This window comes from Ictalurus furcatus, chromosome 11, assembly GCF_023375685.1.
Source record: "Ictalurus furcatus strain D&B chromosome 11, Billie_1.0, whole genome shotgun sequence".
Classification (NCBI taxonomy): domain Eukaryota; kingdom Metazoa; phylum Chordata; class Actinopteri; order Siluriformes; family Ictaluridae; genus Ictalurus; species Ictalurus furcatus.
In genome coordinates, this window is record NC_071265.1 from 25,284,911 (window position 1) to 25,304,363 (window position 19,453).

A 19,453-nucleotide genomic window follows, 5' to 3' on the forward strand; every position below is an offset into this window, starting at 1 on the left:
ATCTCACGGGAACTAGGAAACAGGACAGCACTGCCCCGCCTCTCCTCACACTCCCAATTTCCATCTTTTAAACACTCATTTTTAATTACTTTCTGTACAGATTTTAATTAAAGAATGTCATCACATAAATAACGTGCATAGACACATGAAGACTGCCAGCGCAAGTTACTATTATAACCTTACATATACATGATCATAGCAATGTGTCATATAGAGAAACACTTTTTCTAAAGTGGGGTTGGTTTTGTTTTGTTCTGCCACCCACAGGTTGCACAGGGCACTACAGTACAGAGCTGTGAATAGTCCCACTTCATGTGCCAATTGTATTACATAATAGGAATAAAAGTGCTATTTGTGCCATTCACTAGGGGTGCAAACACCACCCCTCAGCAATCCTCTATCCCCTAAGTGTGATCTATATCTGATGAAGAAGACGTCAAAGACGTGGTCTGAAAATACGCACTGAGGGAAAAAACACTGCTAAGAAAAAGGCATACAGCTAAAGATGGCCTTTAACTTTGAATGCTGTAAACCAGACTGATATTTAAACCTGCCTTAGTTTCTGTACTAAAAGGTCAAAGGAAGTCATACTGAAACCAAGCAATAAGGCCTCCAACTTTCATAATTTTATGACTAATAACTTCAAAGAAAGAAAAACATTCTGTCATAAACAGGCGTCTAGGTGAGAATGAGTGTGTGAGTGTGTGTGTGTGTGCATGTTGGCATCTGATGGACTGGTGTGTATTCATGCCTAATGTTCCAAGGATAATAAATTCCTTTGTTTGCATACTGCTTACTGTGTGTAAAAAATCTATATGCATTATAATTTCCCCAGCAAATATACCAGCCAGGCTTACAAATCATCTTTATTGTAGATTTATATAAATGATTTGACGAACTGCACATAATGTAGACAGACTAATTGATTTTTGAATGCTTATCCTTTCATTTAAAATGTTTATTATGGAAAACCCAAAAGTCTCAATTGCAGTGGGTCCTGCTACAAGATGCAATTAATATAAAACATACACTAATTACATTTATAAATATGAGAACACAACAAATGAACAAATGATCAGTAATCCTATATAGATATAGCAATTTGTGCAGCTTGCACCTGTGGTTCTGTGTTTGGAAATAAATGCTTAATTTGTCTTGACATGGCACTTGTGATGATTTAAATTTTAGCAATAAGTTTACACAGAGGATCAAAACTATCCATTTTGTTCACCGGAAGGAAATAAAATGTTAATGTGTAAATGTTATTATTGCGTTAGGAAATTAGGACATGGTGTTTCTTGGCTTTGTGCCTCCTTCTCTGCTAATAAATAACAGGACTTAGTTGAACCCATCATAAAACTTGTCTTGTGATGATAGTTCATCTTTGGAAGGAAAGAAGCTCATGTTTGGATGGATTTAAGTTTCCATCACATCAGTGCAGTTCTTCATGTATGGCTTTGGCAGCTGCTATAGGACTGTGGCCTCTTCCATGGCACTCACCCACCTTAGAAACAGTATACAAATACAATTAGTATGTGTGATTGGCCCATTCCACTGTAGGGGTCATTCCATCTTAATTGGTCCAATGCAGGTTGCTCAAATGTTTTTAATTTTCCTAATATTTTTGAGCGATTACCTCTATGTATTGGCATTGCAAAATCACCAGACTCGAACCGTTCCCATTATAAATTGACCCTAAATGCGAACTATCAGCAATCTTTGAGCATTATATTTGGACTTAAGTTCTATGGCTATAGAACAGGAATGTTCAAAATGTTTATATACTGTATGTTCATGTCCCTTGTAATGTGCTCTAGAGATCAGCTTTTGTTCCAAGGAGCGAAGACCATCCTGAGCCAAGAGACTGAGGTTTCTGTGAACAGATGTATAACCAAAGTTTGTTCTGTGCCATGACACTAAGATGGCCATCGTAGTTATAAACAAAGTAAAAAAAAAATTAAAAAAAAATGAATGGTGGTTTTGCAATACCAATACATAGAGGTAATCACTCGAAAAAAAAGAAAAATTCAAACCGGTCAAGAAACCAACTTTGAAATTATTGGACCACTTGAGATGGAATAACCCATAGATGCATGGAGTGATGTGTGTTTTACCTCTGTGCTGTGTGTGTATCCTGAGCCTTGAATGTGTAATAGAGTGTAGTGTTGTGGTAGAGCTGAAACACACTGCTCGCTCCTTCACTCTCAGACTTTACTGAGAAACCTAGAAGAGGAAGGGACTCACATGCAACCCTCTCCTAATAAGAGAGGAAGAGGAAGGAAAAGAGAGAGAGAGAGAGAGAGAGAGAGAGAGAGAGAGAGAGGGAGGGAAAGATGCAGTTTTATAATAAATATTTTCTTCCTTTTTTAGTATTAAATTCTACATTATGTTGTTGACTGAATTATGAATGTGCGTGTGTATTTTACCTCAGGCTGTGGATATGTATAAAGCACTTTATCTTTAAGAAGAAACCACAGACTCTTCCAGCTTCGCTTACTATTTCGACTCCTCTGCAGAGTCCCACTCATCTCACCATCTGATCCTGTTACCTGCACAATGTTAGAAAAGACAGAGCCTTTGAAAGATAAATTACACTTTAGTGTTCTCATATTCAAAAACCAGGATATTATATTTACTGTTAATGTTCAGGCTTCCCGTAAGACACATGAAACCAGTAAAATACTGTTCATGCTGTGTCACAGGATAGCATAAAAAACACAGAGTAAATCCGCCCTCTTCTGCATACATGGGCTCACTGATGCCCGTGATGGAGAGGGGAAAGAGAGAATGCCATCAATCCACCCATAGAGCGAAGGTAATTTCACTCCCTTGGCTCCGGACCACCGATAGCTGTGACATCGATCGGATTCAAACTTGCAGTCTCATGATGATAGGATGAACGCTTTTTGCTACATTGATTTCTGATCGCTGTTACTGAGTAAAAAAATGCATTTAACCCTGGAAGACTGTAAGCCAATTAAAACACAGTATCCTGCAGAAAGACTGCAATTCAGCTGTCAAATGCTTAGAAAGCAGTAGCAATGTTTGAGACAGAGGAAATATAAAGCGAAATAATGTTCTGCAAATTATGTGACCCAAAACCCATGGAGATATCAGCATTTTTACAGCTCAGAATCCAATCTGTGGTAAAATGTACAGGTAGGCCATTAGCTAACTACATTAGCTAACTACCCCTCATACATAGGGGAAATGAACACTTTTTAGCAAACTGTTCTCCAAAATATTTCATACTTAGTTTATATATATATATATATATATATATATATATATATATATATATATATATATATATATGAGGAAACTGCAGCATCTAAGTGATATGAATAGTTTAAAGCAAATATGCACTCAGCAATATCACTGCAAAATGTGAAAACATGACAATAAAGCTTGCTATGGATGTATTAAACAGACGACTGAATTTTTCCCATTTATGCCAGAAACCTTTGCTTTACATGTGGTAACCGCATCAGGTTAGGGATGAAGGAGGAATGTGCGCTGATAGGTCCAGGAACATTGTAGGTTAAGACATCAGTTCAGTCACTTATCTCTCTTGAAAACATGCTAGTATCAAGAAGTCCAAACACAGACAAACTTGGACATGCAGGGGAATGTCACAGGATCTTTTTGTCAGCTGAAATAGAGCTGGCTCCAAAGTATTACACAGCTTTAAAATGAAGATGACGAGGCGGAACCAATTTATAAAGCAACTTTCATCTTCCGAAAAAAAAAATCATACCGGTCCCTAAATAGCTGTATCCTTCCTAGCCATGTCTGTGCTAACTTTTCCAGTAATATCAATTCTGCCATTTGCACTGCCTCAGCTTCCGGCTACCGAATGCACAGAACAGCCCATCTTCCTTTTATACAGTGGCATTTCTCGTTCATTGAATGACGTTTTATTTGTCTTAAAGTGGATTTTGGGTTGGCTTGCAGTCTTTATTTTTTTGCCATTTATATGAAACAACAGGATTATAAAAATATAAAAAAATTTGTGTGTGTAATTGAAATAAATAAGCGATCTACTTATAAACGTATAAAATCAAATGATATGATTTGAATCTGATCAATCGAGGTTTACATTAGTTAGTCTTCTTATGCGTAGATTTTCACACACTCTGGAGCATGAGTACACTGAAAAAAATGGAATATGTGGTCGGTTAGATGTAAGAAAATATTTTACGGATGGTTTACATAAAAATATTACGATTCTTATCACAACGTGATTTCATTGCTTATGCTAAACTTAATTTAAACAACTTTCTAATGAATTAGACTGAATTATGTAAAAATGAGCATGATCAATTCATAGTATTCACAGTAACATAAACCAATTACTATAACTATAGGATTTAAATTAACATGCTCCAAGCACGTGGTAGAATAGCACAGCGGTGATGTGGCAGTTGCAGAATGCCAACAACCTTGGTTCAATCCTCAGCTCAGGTGAGAGTGTGAAGTTCAATTTTTATTCAGGCCATTGAAATATATGATCAAATCACGTTGGATGTACAAGAACAAATTATGTTAATGTAACTCAGTTCGATCACGAGGAGCTTTTTTTTCCAGTGTAGATTATGAACATTTTCCCCAAATTTGCTGGATCTCCATGAATACCAAATTTGTTGTGAAAATGATTCAAGAATAAATCCATTCACATCCAGCTTAATAAATAAGGCTCAATATGTAAGTGGCACCTTTGCTCGATAGCTAACTATGTAGCTAAAAAAACATGAATTAACATAAGCTAGTTACCTCTTTATACACTGTTGATAATAGAAGTGGTGTTTATTTCAGCATAACTCACTTGATTAGGTAAGATGATTGTTCAAGAATGCATTCCTAATATATAAAACTTTTTCTTATTAGTTATCTTAATTGTAGACATATAAAAAAGTCATTTGGAAATGTAAGTAAAAGTAAAAGTAATTACTCAAATAGTTTTTCACCAGATGATTTATTTACTCTTACTGCAGTAACTTTTTTCATCACTACTTTTACCTTTACTTAAGTGAATTATTACTACAGTATCAGCATTTTACTCAAGTCAGTGTGTTTTGCACTCTTTCTACTTCTGGGCTTTACAGTACAAACAATTGCAGCCTTCAAATATATAACAAGATATGTGTGTAACAGCATTCGTAACTTCTGAATACCAATCATGAACAGAATTAAATGCAGATCTGTGAACAGTTACCTGGTTGAAGGATAAGTGGCCTTTGCGGCTCCTCCACAGACTGGCTGGGTGAATGTTCTGGAAAACGGCAGACAGTGGCCGACTGGAGCTTTCCATTAGCATAGCAACATCACTTTCTGAATACATGGATTTTGGTGAAATGTTTACATTACATTTACAGCATTTGGCAGAGCGACTTACATTTATCTCATTTATACATCTGAGCAGTTGAGGGTTAAGCTACTAAGCTACCACCGCCCCTACTAAGCTACTGCGCTTGTTTAACCATTTAACTTTTCATTCTTTGATAAAGTTCAAGTCAGTCAGTTCACTTTATATATTTCAGATTCAATAGCCATCAGCTGACCGTTAACACTGTTAAACACTGACATACTGCGGTTTATGGACATGTTATGGTTAATGACTGTCCTAACGCTTTGCTTTAGATTTTTTAATTCACCACTGCACATACAGAACATACTTACCATTCTTGCAAAGCTCACTGTAACACTTATCACACACTTTGGCTCGTCTGTTCTTCATGTATTTCAGGGGGACTTTGTTCCTGCAGCAGTCTCTGCACACAACCTGTGACCAATGAGATGCAAAGAAAATGTTACGTCCATCTGGTTAACTACACCATTGAAGTGTGTGTGTACTTTTGTGTGTTTATTTACCTTTCCACAGGCATGGCAGTGATGTCTTCTGTGTGTTAGGCTGAAATGGACAGGGCAGTTCATACACACTGCTACCTGGGAAACGGAGACCAGAGGTGGCGCGTTCTCCCCGAGACATACCCCTGACTTCTCCCCAACCTAAAAAAAACTGCTGTCAGAAATCTAGTCTCACTTAGTTTGTGTTAGTGGTTAGCACGATTGCCTTGCAACTCCAGGGTTGGGGGCTTGAGTCCCACCTCCTCCCAGTGTGCGTGGAGTATGCATGTTCTCGTGCTTCGGGGGTTTCCTCCAGGTACTTACCCCCCCGTCCAAATACATGCATTGTAGGCATTTCCAAAATATCCGTAGTGTGTGAATGTGTGTTTGATTATGCATCCCGTACATCATGTCCTCTGCCCTGGTATGTCTAGTATCAACTATAATACAAATATAGGCATACAATAACTTATAGCCTTACTTTCCTTATTTCATTGAAAATAGTAGGTAAACTATAATAAAATGTAAAACTCCAGTATCCAAAAACACCAAAACTGCTCCTACAGTAATACACTTGTAAATTCCTAATTTACTTATATATATATATATATATATATATATATATATATATATATATATATATATATATATATATATATATATATATATAAGTGCCCTGCGATGGACTGACACCCTGTCCAGGGTGGACCCCGCCTTGTGCCCGATGCTCCCTGGGATAGGCTCCAGGTTCCCTGTGACCCTGAAGAAGGAGTAAGCGGTAGAAGATGGATGGATATATATATATATATATATATATATATATATATATATATATATATATATATATATATATATATATATATAAAATTCGCTCGAATTTTCGCTGAAATATAAACAGGCTTTGTAATGTTGTCTTTAGAGTCACTCTTATCGCTGATTAACTTTCTGAGCTCTCAGCTTTGTCTGTCTATCGGCCGTTTGTTTTCTCCAGGTATGCAGCACAATATATCATTCGTTAATCATTATCACAATATTGGTCTTTTCGATACTGATCTCAAAGAAACCTGCAGCACGTAAACAAACCAGAATTCAAAGAATTCGGATCAGATCCAAGCTTCCAGATAATTTTGATAATGGTGGGTTGTGAGTTCCACCACACAACAATTGAAAATAAAATCACAAACCCCACTTTGAGAACCACTGGCCTAATGTTATACTGGATAAGACTCTAATTATTTCTAATCTGTAAGATAAATTAAATAGTTTAACCTACTGTTCCCATTTCTACAATACAGCTACAATTTAAATCATATTTCAAGTGCTTTCCTCATTTGAACACTACAATGAATATTAGTAAGACAACTGCAAGATACTGCCTGTTGTATCATTTATTCCTTCAAAAGCATGCACAATAGTGGGTGTCACTTTTTCCACACTTTATTCCATGAGCCATCACCAGCGTAGCACCTTCAAGTGCCCCAAACACTAGCATGTTAAACAGAGCACTTGTGATGTTCCACATGTCTGACTGTGGTTAGGTAGTATGTACACCTCTGAGGTCAATCAGACAAATCAGATCACATTCCAAGCTGTATGACAATTACAGTTATCTCTGGTGCTGACTCAAATTCTCTGTTTTACAAACAGAATGTGCATAGAGTTTGTGTGTTAATGGGAGGTGTGATAAAGGCCTTTCGCACATCCAGCCAACAGAGAACAGAGTTGTTAAGTGCTAATTGGCAAACACTTGGCTAACATGAGCATTTTAGTTTTCTGCAACAGCCATCTGTTATAATACCTGGGGAGATTCTGCTTTTGGAAAACATTTCAGTTAATATAACAAGTTTCTGGTATAGAAAGAATCTTTTTTTTTTGTAATGCCCACAAATGGCTTTCCAATAAGCTCATACATAATGTCCAGTGGTGTATTTTTGCATGTTTAGTGCTGGAAATATAATAAACAATCTTCTAACTAGCCGTTAACATCAGGCCTTGGGAATGACCATGCATCCTGTGCACTTTAATTTATGTAATAATATAGACCAGGGTTTTTTTTTTGTAGCTTTTCTCAGCCAGAGACCCCTTTAACTGTAAAATAAATTTCACAGACCCCTTCAGTATAGTTTAAAAAAAAGAAAAGAAATCACAGGAACATATGATACAACTCTACAACCTAAATCCAGGCACATATTTTAAATGTGTACATTTGTGATATTTTAATATTTGATATTTAAATGTGATGTTTTAGCTATATATTGAAAGTCATAGAACTATAGAGGTTTTACTGTATATTGTTCCTGAACTTTCCACCAACCGAATACATTTAGAGTCATTCTCAGAATATGGTGACTAACCAGTCCCTTAAATTATTTGTCATGACATAGCTTAAGAAATCTCAAGAAGCCCTACATGACATTGTATAACTTTAAAGGTTCCTAAGCAATAAAAAAAATAGAGGACTGGAAAAATAGCTTGTCCCTCAAGACAGTCATACTGCATAATCACTGGTGTAATGGCTTATACTTATGACACCAGTAACAATGAGTAATTCCAGCGCTTTAAAGTAATGGCACCACATTAAAGAGCAAGAATATTGGTTATTCATTGAAAATGCACTGCATTACATTTACATTATCCAAACAGAATCTGAAAGCATAATTCAAAATTGTAACATTTTGTCATCAGAAAGAGAATGACCACAAGGACCAAGTTGACATTATTTATAAGATTACTTGTTTTTGAGTTATTGAATTTTTGGATTAACGCCATTCAAGTTACCATTCGAACAGGTTAATAACTATAAAAACTCAATAACAAATATAATAACTTTGATAATGATGGTTGTGATGTCCATCAATGTAATTAAATTTAAAAAATACTATAATATGGATAATATATATTAATTAATATGTTAAATAACACACACACACACACACACACACACACACATATATATATATATATATATATATATATATATATATATATATATGTGTGTGTGTGTGTGTGTGTGTAAAATTGAGCATTCCATCTTTGAATATGAAGTAACCTGTCTAAATATTCTACCTCAAAACAGCCAGGGGGTTCTATCAATAGTGAGCCAAGGTCAGCTACTGTCCGATTCAGCGTAACAAACCAATTATCCCTCTCAATAGAAGAGCTGCAAACAAGAACATATACATCAAACTCATATGAGATGGTAAGTATGAGAGAGAGAGAGAGAGAGAGAGAGAGAGAGTGAGAAAGAGAGAGTGTGTATCTTACCTTGCTAAAAGTGTGATACTAATGTCTTTCACCTCAATCTTCAAGGCATTCTGAGTATTTTCAATCAAATGTCTAGTAACCTGAGAGAGATACAGAAAGAGGAGATAAACATTATGGAAGGCTGTCAATTGCATAACAGGAGCAATGTAAAACTTAATTACTTGATAACAACTGCGTACATTACCTCCATCCCTGTCAGTGCCAAAGTGTTAATGAGTCTGTATTTGCCATCTTGTTGGGGGTAAGTGTAAAGCATTATATCACTCATCTGCAATATAAAACATGAAACAAAGAGGTAACATATCAGCACACAGTGACTTAGAGAATAAAAATAACTGCTTAAGGTTAATAAAATAACTGCTTAGGGTTAATGTAATAGTTTAATGATTCAGTCTGGATCTGTATTGTACACTTTTCACCACAAGAGGGCAAGAAAAGTATTTGAAGTTAAATGGATCAGTGTGGACATCATGATTTACAGACACCCAAAATGTCTACCATTATAAAAAGTGCAATATTTAATATGCATCTAAGTTAATGTCACTTACTAACTATGGTAGTGGCTAATTAGTGGGTGCGCATGGCCTTTTATCCAGCTGTTCTCTGCCAGAATGTGAGCTCACTCAATCATATTTACCCAGACACTATGAAAATAAAAATCCCTAAGTGAGCAGCATTGCCACCTTATAGCTCCATACTCCCTTTTTCTATCCTGGCCTTGGTTTACTGTCTGTGTGGAGTTTCACATGTCCATGTAGGTTTTCTCTGGGTTCTCTGGTTTCCTCCCACCTCCCAAAAAACTGCCAGTAGGTGGACTGACTACTCTAAATTGCCCCAAAGTGTGAATGAGTGTGTGAATATGTGTGTGTGTGTGTGTGTGTGCATGGTGTCCTATCCAGGGTGCGCCAGATCCGCTGCAACCCTGACCAGGATAAAGCAGTTACTAAAGATGAATGAATGAATAAATGAATGAAGGAAATAAACTACTTAACATCCAGCCAAAACCTAAAAATGGTAATAGACTATCATTGCGATACATAGAATAAATAGAATCATAAGAATTGACATTTTCATATTTTTCTGAAACCTTATCTGAAGGTTCTGCGTTATAAATAGGTGCGTCTCTCTCTCTTTCTCACAAACAACATACAGTTCGGAGGGAAAAACATCCTGCCAGGAAATCCAACGCTAAAAAAACAAGGACATCACCATGTGGGGGTGTGGGAAAAGCAGAGCGACAGACAATAGGGCTCAATAAATAATCCTTTGTTGACAAATATGTTCTGTCAGTAGTGACTGGAATAGCAAATGGGTTGTAAAGGCTTTAGCACAAAATCCCTAATAAATAACAAACCAAGAATAGATGACGTGGCTGTTTGCACTTCCTGCTGACCTTCATCAGGGTTCCCTCTTTCACAAACACCTAAAGACACACAGGGTTACATCATCAATAAGAATTTAACCATTTGGGTAGTATATGGAGGTAATGTGATCTCTCACCCTCCCGGGCTGAAGCAGGTTCTTTAGTCCTTGAACATTGTGCTCGATATGGACCAGACGCATGAGATCTGCCTGAGACAACACACAGCAGACTTCTGAGTACTTATACACATTCTTGTCCGGACTTTTCCCACTATATGTTAGCCACTGCAAGTATTGCTATATTCACTTCTAACCTAAGTGACCAAAATGATTTTGGTTTTGCTTTTTTAGGTTTTTTTTTCTCCACATTTTTTAAAGAATGTACATACAAATGGATTATCAGGACCTGTTATTATTCCCCAATTCCTACTAATTTTTAGATTTTTTCAATGCTCAGCACATACTGACTCAATCTCACACACCCAGCGCATACAACTCACTCCATTCTTGAGGCTGTCCTTTGCCTGATCAGCTATATCCGAGACCATCAACAGAGCAGCTGAGAAAAAGCATTCAAAAGAAAAAAAGGAAGCACGATTAGATTTCCATAGCTACCTTGAACAACATATTCAGATACAGCTGAGGGCAAAAGTTTGCATCCCCCATGGGACAAACCTTACATGGGAGTGAAACTGAGACATGAGGAATTTCAGTACTCTTATTCAATGAGTCACACAGAAACTAGGAGATAAGAGGCCAAATGACCTTCCCATCATTGAGAGAAGAGGGAAATTGGCTACCACAAGGACAATAAACATAAAGTAACAAACACGACAGGCCTAAATTAAAAAATGTTGCTTCAAGAAATTGGTATTTTGTTGTAAGTAATGTAATGTAATTCATAGACACAGGCATGATGAAGGCTGTAGATCTGTTCACGTTGCCTACCTTGTGTATCCTCATACTCTCTGGAGACTAGTGAGAGATTATTTTTATAATCTAATGAAGATAAATGGAGAGTTGTGTAAAAAAACAAACACTTTAAATAAAGCACAGAAACAGAACACACAATACATATCAAACAATATACTATATATTAATTTTGAGGAGTTTTGAGGTAAGAAAACGGTTGGTCCACAACGAAAGTGGAAACAGAAGCAATTATTACATTGGTGTAGGGTGCAGTTGGGATATAGTAGGTCTTGTGTCCCATTGGATGTTCTGCTACTGGTCAGTTTGTTTGCAACTTGTGTGGAATGTGTGGAATGGCTAACACATATTTAGACAAACAGACCTACTGAGTTTAATATGTTACCTGTTAGAAGCATGCGGTATTGTAGGACTCGTGCTATCACTTTCAGCAACTGCTGTTTGAGAGCGCTGATGTCCAGCTGCTGAGAGACAGAGACTCTAAGCTATGGAAATTCATATATAAAGGCAATACTGCATGCACAAAACAAACAAAACAACAATAACCTATGTGCCATGTTACATATCCATACACCCCTAATTTGTTGTTATGTCCCTAAGTACGTTTTCACAGTAACAGCACTTGCTTTGTTTGGCAACCCTCTGTAGGTTAGGGTGGAGGGATACGGTCTTTTTCCTCCCAGTTAGAAGATGGCTAATTGTGTGTAGGTTTCACTGGAGACAGAGGGACACATTTTCTCAAAATCCATAATTTTTGTCCCCCTTCAAATAGCTAAATATTGCAGGTCCAGTTTTTAATTCAATTCGATTCAATTCAATTATATTTGCATAGTGCAATAGCAAAATCACAAAACAGTTTTATAGAAATCTGGATATAGAATGACATCACTAATGGGCAAGCCAGAGGTGACAGTGGCAAGGAACTGCCTGAGATATCATGAGGAAGAAACCTTGAGAAGAACCAGGCTCAAAAGGAAACACAGATAGTGGGATTGTAAATATCTTCTACAAACGTTTACTAAAATGTTCGACAGTAATAAGTGTGTTGAAAGAATGTTCAGTTTGAGCATCATTGCATATTTTTGATTAGAGTCTTAATAATTACAGCAGCAGCACGTACAAGTCTACAGTATCCAAGTGAACTTTAGTGTGAGTCTCTGGAACCTATCTATATTTATGTCTCTCTATGTCACTCAATCACTCTAGTTACAGCTCTCAATCTAATCAAGTCTAGTTTAGTTTTCAGTAAAAGCTGAAATTTGTATGTAGTGTGATTGATTCTGTCATGGATATGCCAGAACAAACTCGAAACTACGATTCCCATCAACCACTGTACCACGTCACAAGTATGTCTGCACCTGAGTCACATTTGGGGTTAATGACCTCTTGTATATAAGTCACAATTTGCAGCGCACACATTGTCTTGCTTGTCTTATGTTGTCGTTTTGTGTGTTACGCCTTCTTGTACATGTGTCTTTTTTAGTATCCTGAGTTCATAGTTTATGTTTGGTGTTTTGTTTACTGTTTATTAAATTATACCTGCACTTGCATCCAACCCACCTCCCGTGTTGTGACTGATTCAAAAATCAACAATGGGTGACTGCAAAATGTTTCAACGTTTAATTCATTTATAAATCTCATATAATGTCATTTCATTAATTTTAAACATTGACTTTTAGGTTAACGATATATTATATACTCATAATTTTATATATTTTATGTAAAGCTGTTTTGTGACAATGTCTTCCTGATAAAAGAGCTACACAAATAAAACTGAATTGAATAGAATAAAAAAAAAATCAATAAATGGATATTATGTCTAATTCCTACAAATTTCAACCTGTGCCTGTAGAAATTTAAACCTAAATGTACACTTTTTATTTTAAATTATTCACCGGTCCATGACATGATTTGGTTGTATTTCTCTCATTGGACTGATACATGAGATAATATGTTGGACAGCCATATACTGTATGTGCATAGACAGTCACCAGTTCTCCTGTACTCAGTATGCCCTGGATTTGGCAGTGTCTTGTTAAAAGTGCAGGAGAACTAAAGACATGTGTGATATCTTACTGTGTTCTCCATCTGCTCCATAGTCCTCACTTTGGAGTCATGCCGGCTAATAAAGGAAGAGAAAACTGAAAACTCTGCTTTCTTGGCCAAGAGAATGTCAGAAATGCCTTCCTTCTGATCCCTGAGAAAGAAAAAGCACGGAGTGATTGGGAATAGAAAGAAATATAAACACGTGAATTGGTGTGATACATGTACGTGTGGATTTGTGACTTGTGTCTATTACCACTCTTTAATTCGGCATTCCAGTTGAGCGTGGAGGTCTTGGTGGAGTGAACAAATTGCGTGTAAATCACTCCAAAGTTTCATCAGCTGCTCATCTGCACCTAAAGTCTGTAGAACATCGATTAACACTGTAAATTCTGCTGCCTCATAAAGGCACATTATTTGTTATAAATGGGAAAGGATGTTATATGGTCAAGATGATGCTGCTCGCATTGATGCAATAACTAAAGGTAAATACTCTAAACGTACATTGCTCTACTTGCTCTGCTCACATAACAATGCTTTTAAACAGTGTAATCATATCCATGATACACTGGCTCATACTTAGTACACAGAGTACATACCTCATTTAGAAGGTTTAAAGTGTTTACATGCCTTAAAAAGACAAAAAAAGATAAACATTTAAGGTAAGTAATATGGCAGCAGAGAAATCGGTCGAAAAGAAATACAGAATTATGGACTTTTCTATGAGTGTTAGACAGATTTGTGCTTAGACAATCACTTTAGTCGAACATAATCTAATTAAAGTGGCACAAATGTAATGTTTGTTTCTACATGCTTTGCACATGAGAACTTAAATTTATTTGCTTATGACTCAATGACAACACTTATCATCTTCTTTTTACTGCAATGTTAATATCTTCCTTGTTTGAACTATGAATGGCTAAATTATTCTTTCAGTCCATAAAGTATAACAAACTGACATACAAATAACTACCAACCACAGCTTGGCAGGCTCATCCCTAAAGTTGCTCAGGGTCTTGGTCTATTGTAATCTAGCGGTCCTGTTTTTGCAGTGTTGCCTTAATTCTGTGAACACTGATCATTACAGTTATTTTCGGATACCCCCACCCCATCCAAGTGTGGCCTCCACAGGACTGGCCATTTTCTATTCTCATACTATACTATATTTGTTTCCTAGATCCACTTCTCCGATGTACCCCTATGTCTTTTAACTTCTTCCAAAAGTGTTATTATTTCTATGTGTAATTGTTGAAATAATTGCACTCACTGTGCCTCACTGTCCAGCAGCTCTTTCACAGTGTAAAATGCTCTAGAACAATTAACAGTCTGAAATCATAAAAAAAAAAAATGCACTGGTTAAAATTCATATTTTAACACACACATAGACAAATATAGGCTCAGACTCACGTATAGGATCCTATGCAGGGCTTACCAGTCTTTCAGGTGCTTTTTTCTCCTCCTCTTTTGTACAGACTACACCTACAGATACACTCACTGTTCCATCTGACCTCACCATAGGAGAGCAGATTGTGTAAGCACTAAAGAAAAGAACAGACAGTCAATACACACACACACACACAGACACACACACACACAGACCTGAAAGTATTCAAATACATGTACACAAATTCAATGAACTGATTAACCTAGACACCAGGATTATCATGTAGTCTCCCCCCCATTTTCTCCCAAGTTTGGTCATCTGCCTATTTCCACCCACCAACTAGCTCTCTCCTATCATACAACAGCTACCAGCCAAAGAGGGTTAAAGCTAACATGTGCTTCTTCCAAAATGTTTGAAGACCACTGCATCTTTCAGAATTGCTGTTCATGCTGCATCATAGGGCAGCATAACACACTCAGAGGAAAGTGGTATCTATGCTCTTCCTCATACATGAGCTCACCCATGATTGGCTAGTGTCATTGTGACTGAGAAGGGAGAGAGAGAATGCCATCCCTTCCACCCAGAGAGCAGGGCAAATCCTGCTCCCTTGGCTCCTGGCCATGGGTGGCTCTGGCATTGTTGGGATTCAAACCTGTGATCTCCAACTGATATGGTGAAAGCTTTTCTGTTGCACCACTCTGGAACCCAATCCCAATTCCCAATGTAGTTTTTGGATTAATTTGAACTAAAATTCATTTTCATGCCTGTAAACCAAAAAAACTTAAAGATGTACCTCTCAGTCTCTTGCTCGTTTGCTGAGCTTTTGCTCTGAAAGCTTGATAGGCTGCTCATATCCACGTAACCATCAGTGTCATTGGCTGAACTCTGGTTTCGTTGACTCTGATTGGAGGGTGATAAGAGGCGGACCTGCACATTTTCATAGTGGGGACTTGTGTTTAGGACATTCTCATAAATTGATGAGTCCACATTGGGGGAAGAGAAAGACCGGGGTTTGGAAAGGGGGAAGGGTTGTAGAAAAAGGGAGTGGATCAAATTATCTGACTCCACTCTTACCATATCCCATGAGTTGGGACTAGCTGACCCAAAATTGTTATTCAAAGGTGTGCTTACACCTGGCCTGTGTGTGTTCTTGTGTAAACGAACAGAAGATGGGGATGACGGTACTGAACTGTCATGTGCCCTGTGAAGCTCAGGGCTTTCTGTACATTGCCTTATTAAATTTAACCTCCGGCAAGAGCCCTGTGGACTTGATTCTGAAGAGGACCTTGATGACACTGAGCGACTATCTGTCCTTCTTTCAGTTTTCCTCAGAAACCGTAATGGTAAGAAGTAACGTTTAAGGCCAAAGTCAAGTTTCCTATTGCAGGCCGTCACATCATTTGGCAGAGCAGGTGTACTCTTTCGGATTGGTCGTCTTGTGATGGAAGACAGCTCAAAAGGAGGTGGTATGTCCATAGCAGGAGGGCAAGGACTTCCTGGTGAGAGACATCCTAATGAACCAGTCAAAACAGGCAAACTATCTCCAAGACAATTATGTCGTGTGTAGTACGACTGTGGGTGTAGCATTAAACGTCCTTTTCCTGATATTGTGGTACTCAATGGATCCAGTCTGGGGGTTTCCACAGATATGGAGCGCGTCATTAAATATTTCCTGCTCTGCAAAAAGTCTTTGGTTTGGAACTTTGGCTCAGTTTCTTCATACACATGCTCTTCTAACAGCTTTGTTCCCATAACTGTCTTACTACATAGAATGTCTTCTCCTTCTACCTCTTGTCCATCATGATGGTCCTCTTGCATCTGCTGTGACGTTTGCTCTTCAGGTTGTAGAGACACAATGGAGGAGACACTTGGTATAGAAGTTATACTGCAGTTACCTGCTTTGAACTCAGATGATACAGCTTGTTCAGTTTCTGGCCCATCCTGAGCATTTTCATGATTTTGTCTGGTCTCAGTTCTTTCTACTTCATCTGAGGTCACCTCAGACTCAGATGAGCATAATGAAGAGAAGCAATGATCAGAAAACTCAGAGAGTATTTCAGCTTCTCGCTCAGATTTTGGATAAACTGTTGGATCTGAATGAGAATTTTTGTACAATGAAAGGCTTTTCACCTGCTCCTTTTGTTCCTGTTCCTCTGCCGCTTCACTGCCCTCCTCCCCAAAAGTACATAATGATTCACTCAAGATCTCTGAGTCCTCTTCCACAGACAGCATTACTGTATCTCCACAGTCACCCACATCTTCAACCCCTGACTTCCAAGAGGGTTCAGTATGTTCTAAGAGATCACACTCTGAAAAGCCATCAGCATCTGCCAATGCCTCACCTGCATCAAACACCTCTGGGAACATGGTGACTATGTCGGTTCGGTCTGATGTCAAAGCATCTGTGTCGAGTCCATTTATGTAAATATTATTTGGGTAAATTCCATTTAGAAATTTTTGATCAGTGAACAGGTCATTAGTATATGTTTTGTCAGACAACATTACCGGTGTCTGAGTTTTGTTTTGGTTTATTCCATCTTTGTGCACTATCTGCTTAGGAAATGAGTATGTAGATGAGGGCATGGAATCAACAGGTGTCATAAGTGATCTTTTTTTACTATTCACACCCACTTCCTTCCTTTCCTCTTCTATATCTAGCTGTCCCTCCATGCCTTGCATATCCTCCTCTGCTTTACTGTAGGAGTCCGAGAGAAGTTTCACTGAGCCTTGTCCTTCACGTAAGTTAAATCCCTCCCTCTGTTCTAAACCCACCTGCCAATTTAGCCCATTCTCCTGTGCCAGCTCCTCCCCACAGCCCAGCTGTTCTAGTATGTCGTCCTGTTCTTCCTGATCTGCTTGTGCAAGCGCCTCCCATTGCATAGACCCCTCTTTACATTTTATGTCTTTCCATGGTTTTTGTTCCACATCCTCAGTCAGTCGTGATTCCTCCCAGGGTGTCCATACTTCCTTCCTATAGTTTTTCAGTACGTGCTGTTCTGAATTAGCAGTCCTTAGGTTTTTGTTCATGTGTCTCTTCAGATAATTATTAAAACCTTGACCCTGTGTTGGGTTTGACCTTGCTTTGGAGAAAAGAGGTGGTTTACATCCCTGATTCTGGCAGCATTTTCCAGGAACTGGGAGACCAAATTGCCCATTGGGAAGACACTGGGCTTGGATCTGGGTTTTGGGATTCATGTACTGCTCCCGTAATTCTGAAACATACAGGAGATGATTTAGGCATTGCTTAGGCAGTGCGTATATACAAAGATTCCTCTGATCAAACACACCATACTTCTTATTAAATAAAAAAATATATCTATTCTCAATCAAAGGTACAAGCTATAGAGAAAACCCCCCCAGATCTGATCAGATTTGATTCAGATTTAATCTGATCACAAGTCAGATTACTTAATAATGAACCCTGCAGATCTCAGTCACATCTTGTGTGCATTTTTGGATCAAAAACCTAGATTCGCAACAAAAAACTTTTGACAAAAACAAAACAGTTTGAGTTTTGATAAAAATAAATATCTCAATGTAAAAATCCACTAAAATCTCCATAAATCACTCGTTTTATGCATCAGTTAAATGAGCTTGTGCTGTCAGCAGTTGTACATAGATAACATTTTGGCGCAGTGTTGCACTTTTTTTTTTTATCGCAGAAACTATGCTTCTTGGCAGAAACAGACATCTGTGTTAAAGGTAAAACCATTCTCTACCATGCCATAAACAGTCTTAGAAAATTTGCAAGATTTTTTTCATTTACATTACAGTAAATGAAAACTTGATACCGATAGCATAAAACTAGTTTTCTGGAAGTTTTTATTTTTTCATTTACATTACAGTAAATGAAAACTTGATACGGATAGCATAAAACTGTTTATTTTTTGTTAGTTATTTGTTTTTTATTTTTAGTAGGCTAGATATAATAAATAAATAAATAAATAAATAAATAAATAAATAAACAAACAAACTTACCTGCACTCATATTTTCCACATGATTTAGCGGTATCCTCCGGAAACGCCAGTTTCATACACAAGTTAAAGGTAAAATAAATCCGTAGACATAATGAGCAAAATATAAATAATTGTTATACCGTTTAACAGGTTGAACAGCCTGTGTCAGTATTGTATATAAAGCAGTACAGTGGGATATAGCAGTGGTGAGACTGGGAGTGTGATGGGAGGCGCCTGTCTCTCTGAGCTTCCTGAGGAAAAGATAACCGGCAAAAATAGCGGGCTATAGGATGTCTGCCTTAGCTAATAACAGCACGTAAACAAATTGTTTAGGTCGATTCTTTTATTCAGTATATCTTTTATATTTTTACTGTTGCAGAAATAACATCATGGTAGATTTAGATTTATTGTCATATTTATTGTTTACACAAGGATAAAAAGTAGGTTGAATACAGCTATTGAGGCATCAGTTACATTTATTAAATCTTTTTTTTTTTTTTTTTTTTTTTTTTTTGCCGGGGGCATTTAGTTTATGGTCTCATAAGTCCAAGTCAAAACTAATGATTCTCGTCCCTTGCAGTGGAACTGCTTGATAGACATGACGTGACTTCATTCATGTGACATCATCTAAGGGGATGTAGTAAGCATCAAACAGGAAGCTCGACC

The 19,453-nt window shown here is 37.5% G+C and overlaps 1 protein-coding gene across 2 annotated transcripts; it reads right to left on the reverse strand.

Moving 5' to 3' along the window:
• Positions 1–480: 480 nt before the first annotated feature.
• On the reverse strand, positions 481–19,024 carry LOC128614943 (FYVE, RhoGEF and PH domain-containing protein 5-like). 2 transcript variants are annotated; one of them, XM_053636677.1, is made up of 21 exons: positions 18,809–19,024; positions 15,624–18,042; positions 14,879–14,984; positions 14,714–14,772; positions 14,046–14,076; positions 13,703–13,809; positions 13,480–13,600; positions 11,789–11,864; positions 11,422–11,472; positions 10,974–11,032; positions 10,612–10,683; positions 10,466–10,534; positions 9,296–9,379; positions 9,112–9,191; positions 8,914–9,007; positions 5,872–6,009; positions 5,680–5,782; positions 5,216–5,331; positions 2,427–2,549; positions 2,115–2,257; positions 481–1,504 (listed from the first exon to the last, which is right to left on the reverse strand). In XM_053636677.1, exons 1-21 carry the CDS (start codon positions 18,816–18,818, stop codon positions 1,468–1,470), a joined length of 4,098 nt encoding a protein of 1,365 aa, XP_053492652.1. In that variant the 5' UTR covers positions 18,819–19,024; the 3' UTR covers positions 481–1,467. The 2 variants fall into 2 exon arrangements, with proteins under 2 accessions (XP_053492652.1, XP_053492651.1); XM_053636676.1 differs by having other exon boundaries at positions 11,789–11,867.
• Positions 19,025–19,453: the final 429 nt, after the last annotated feature.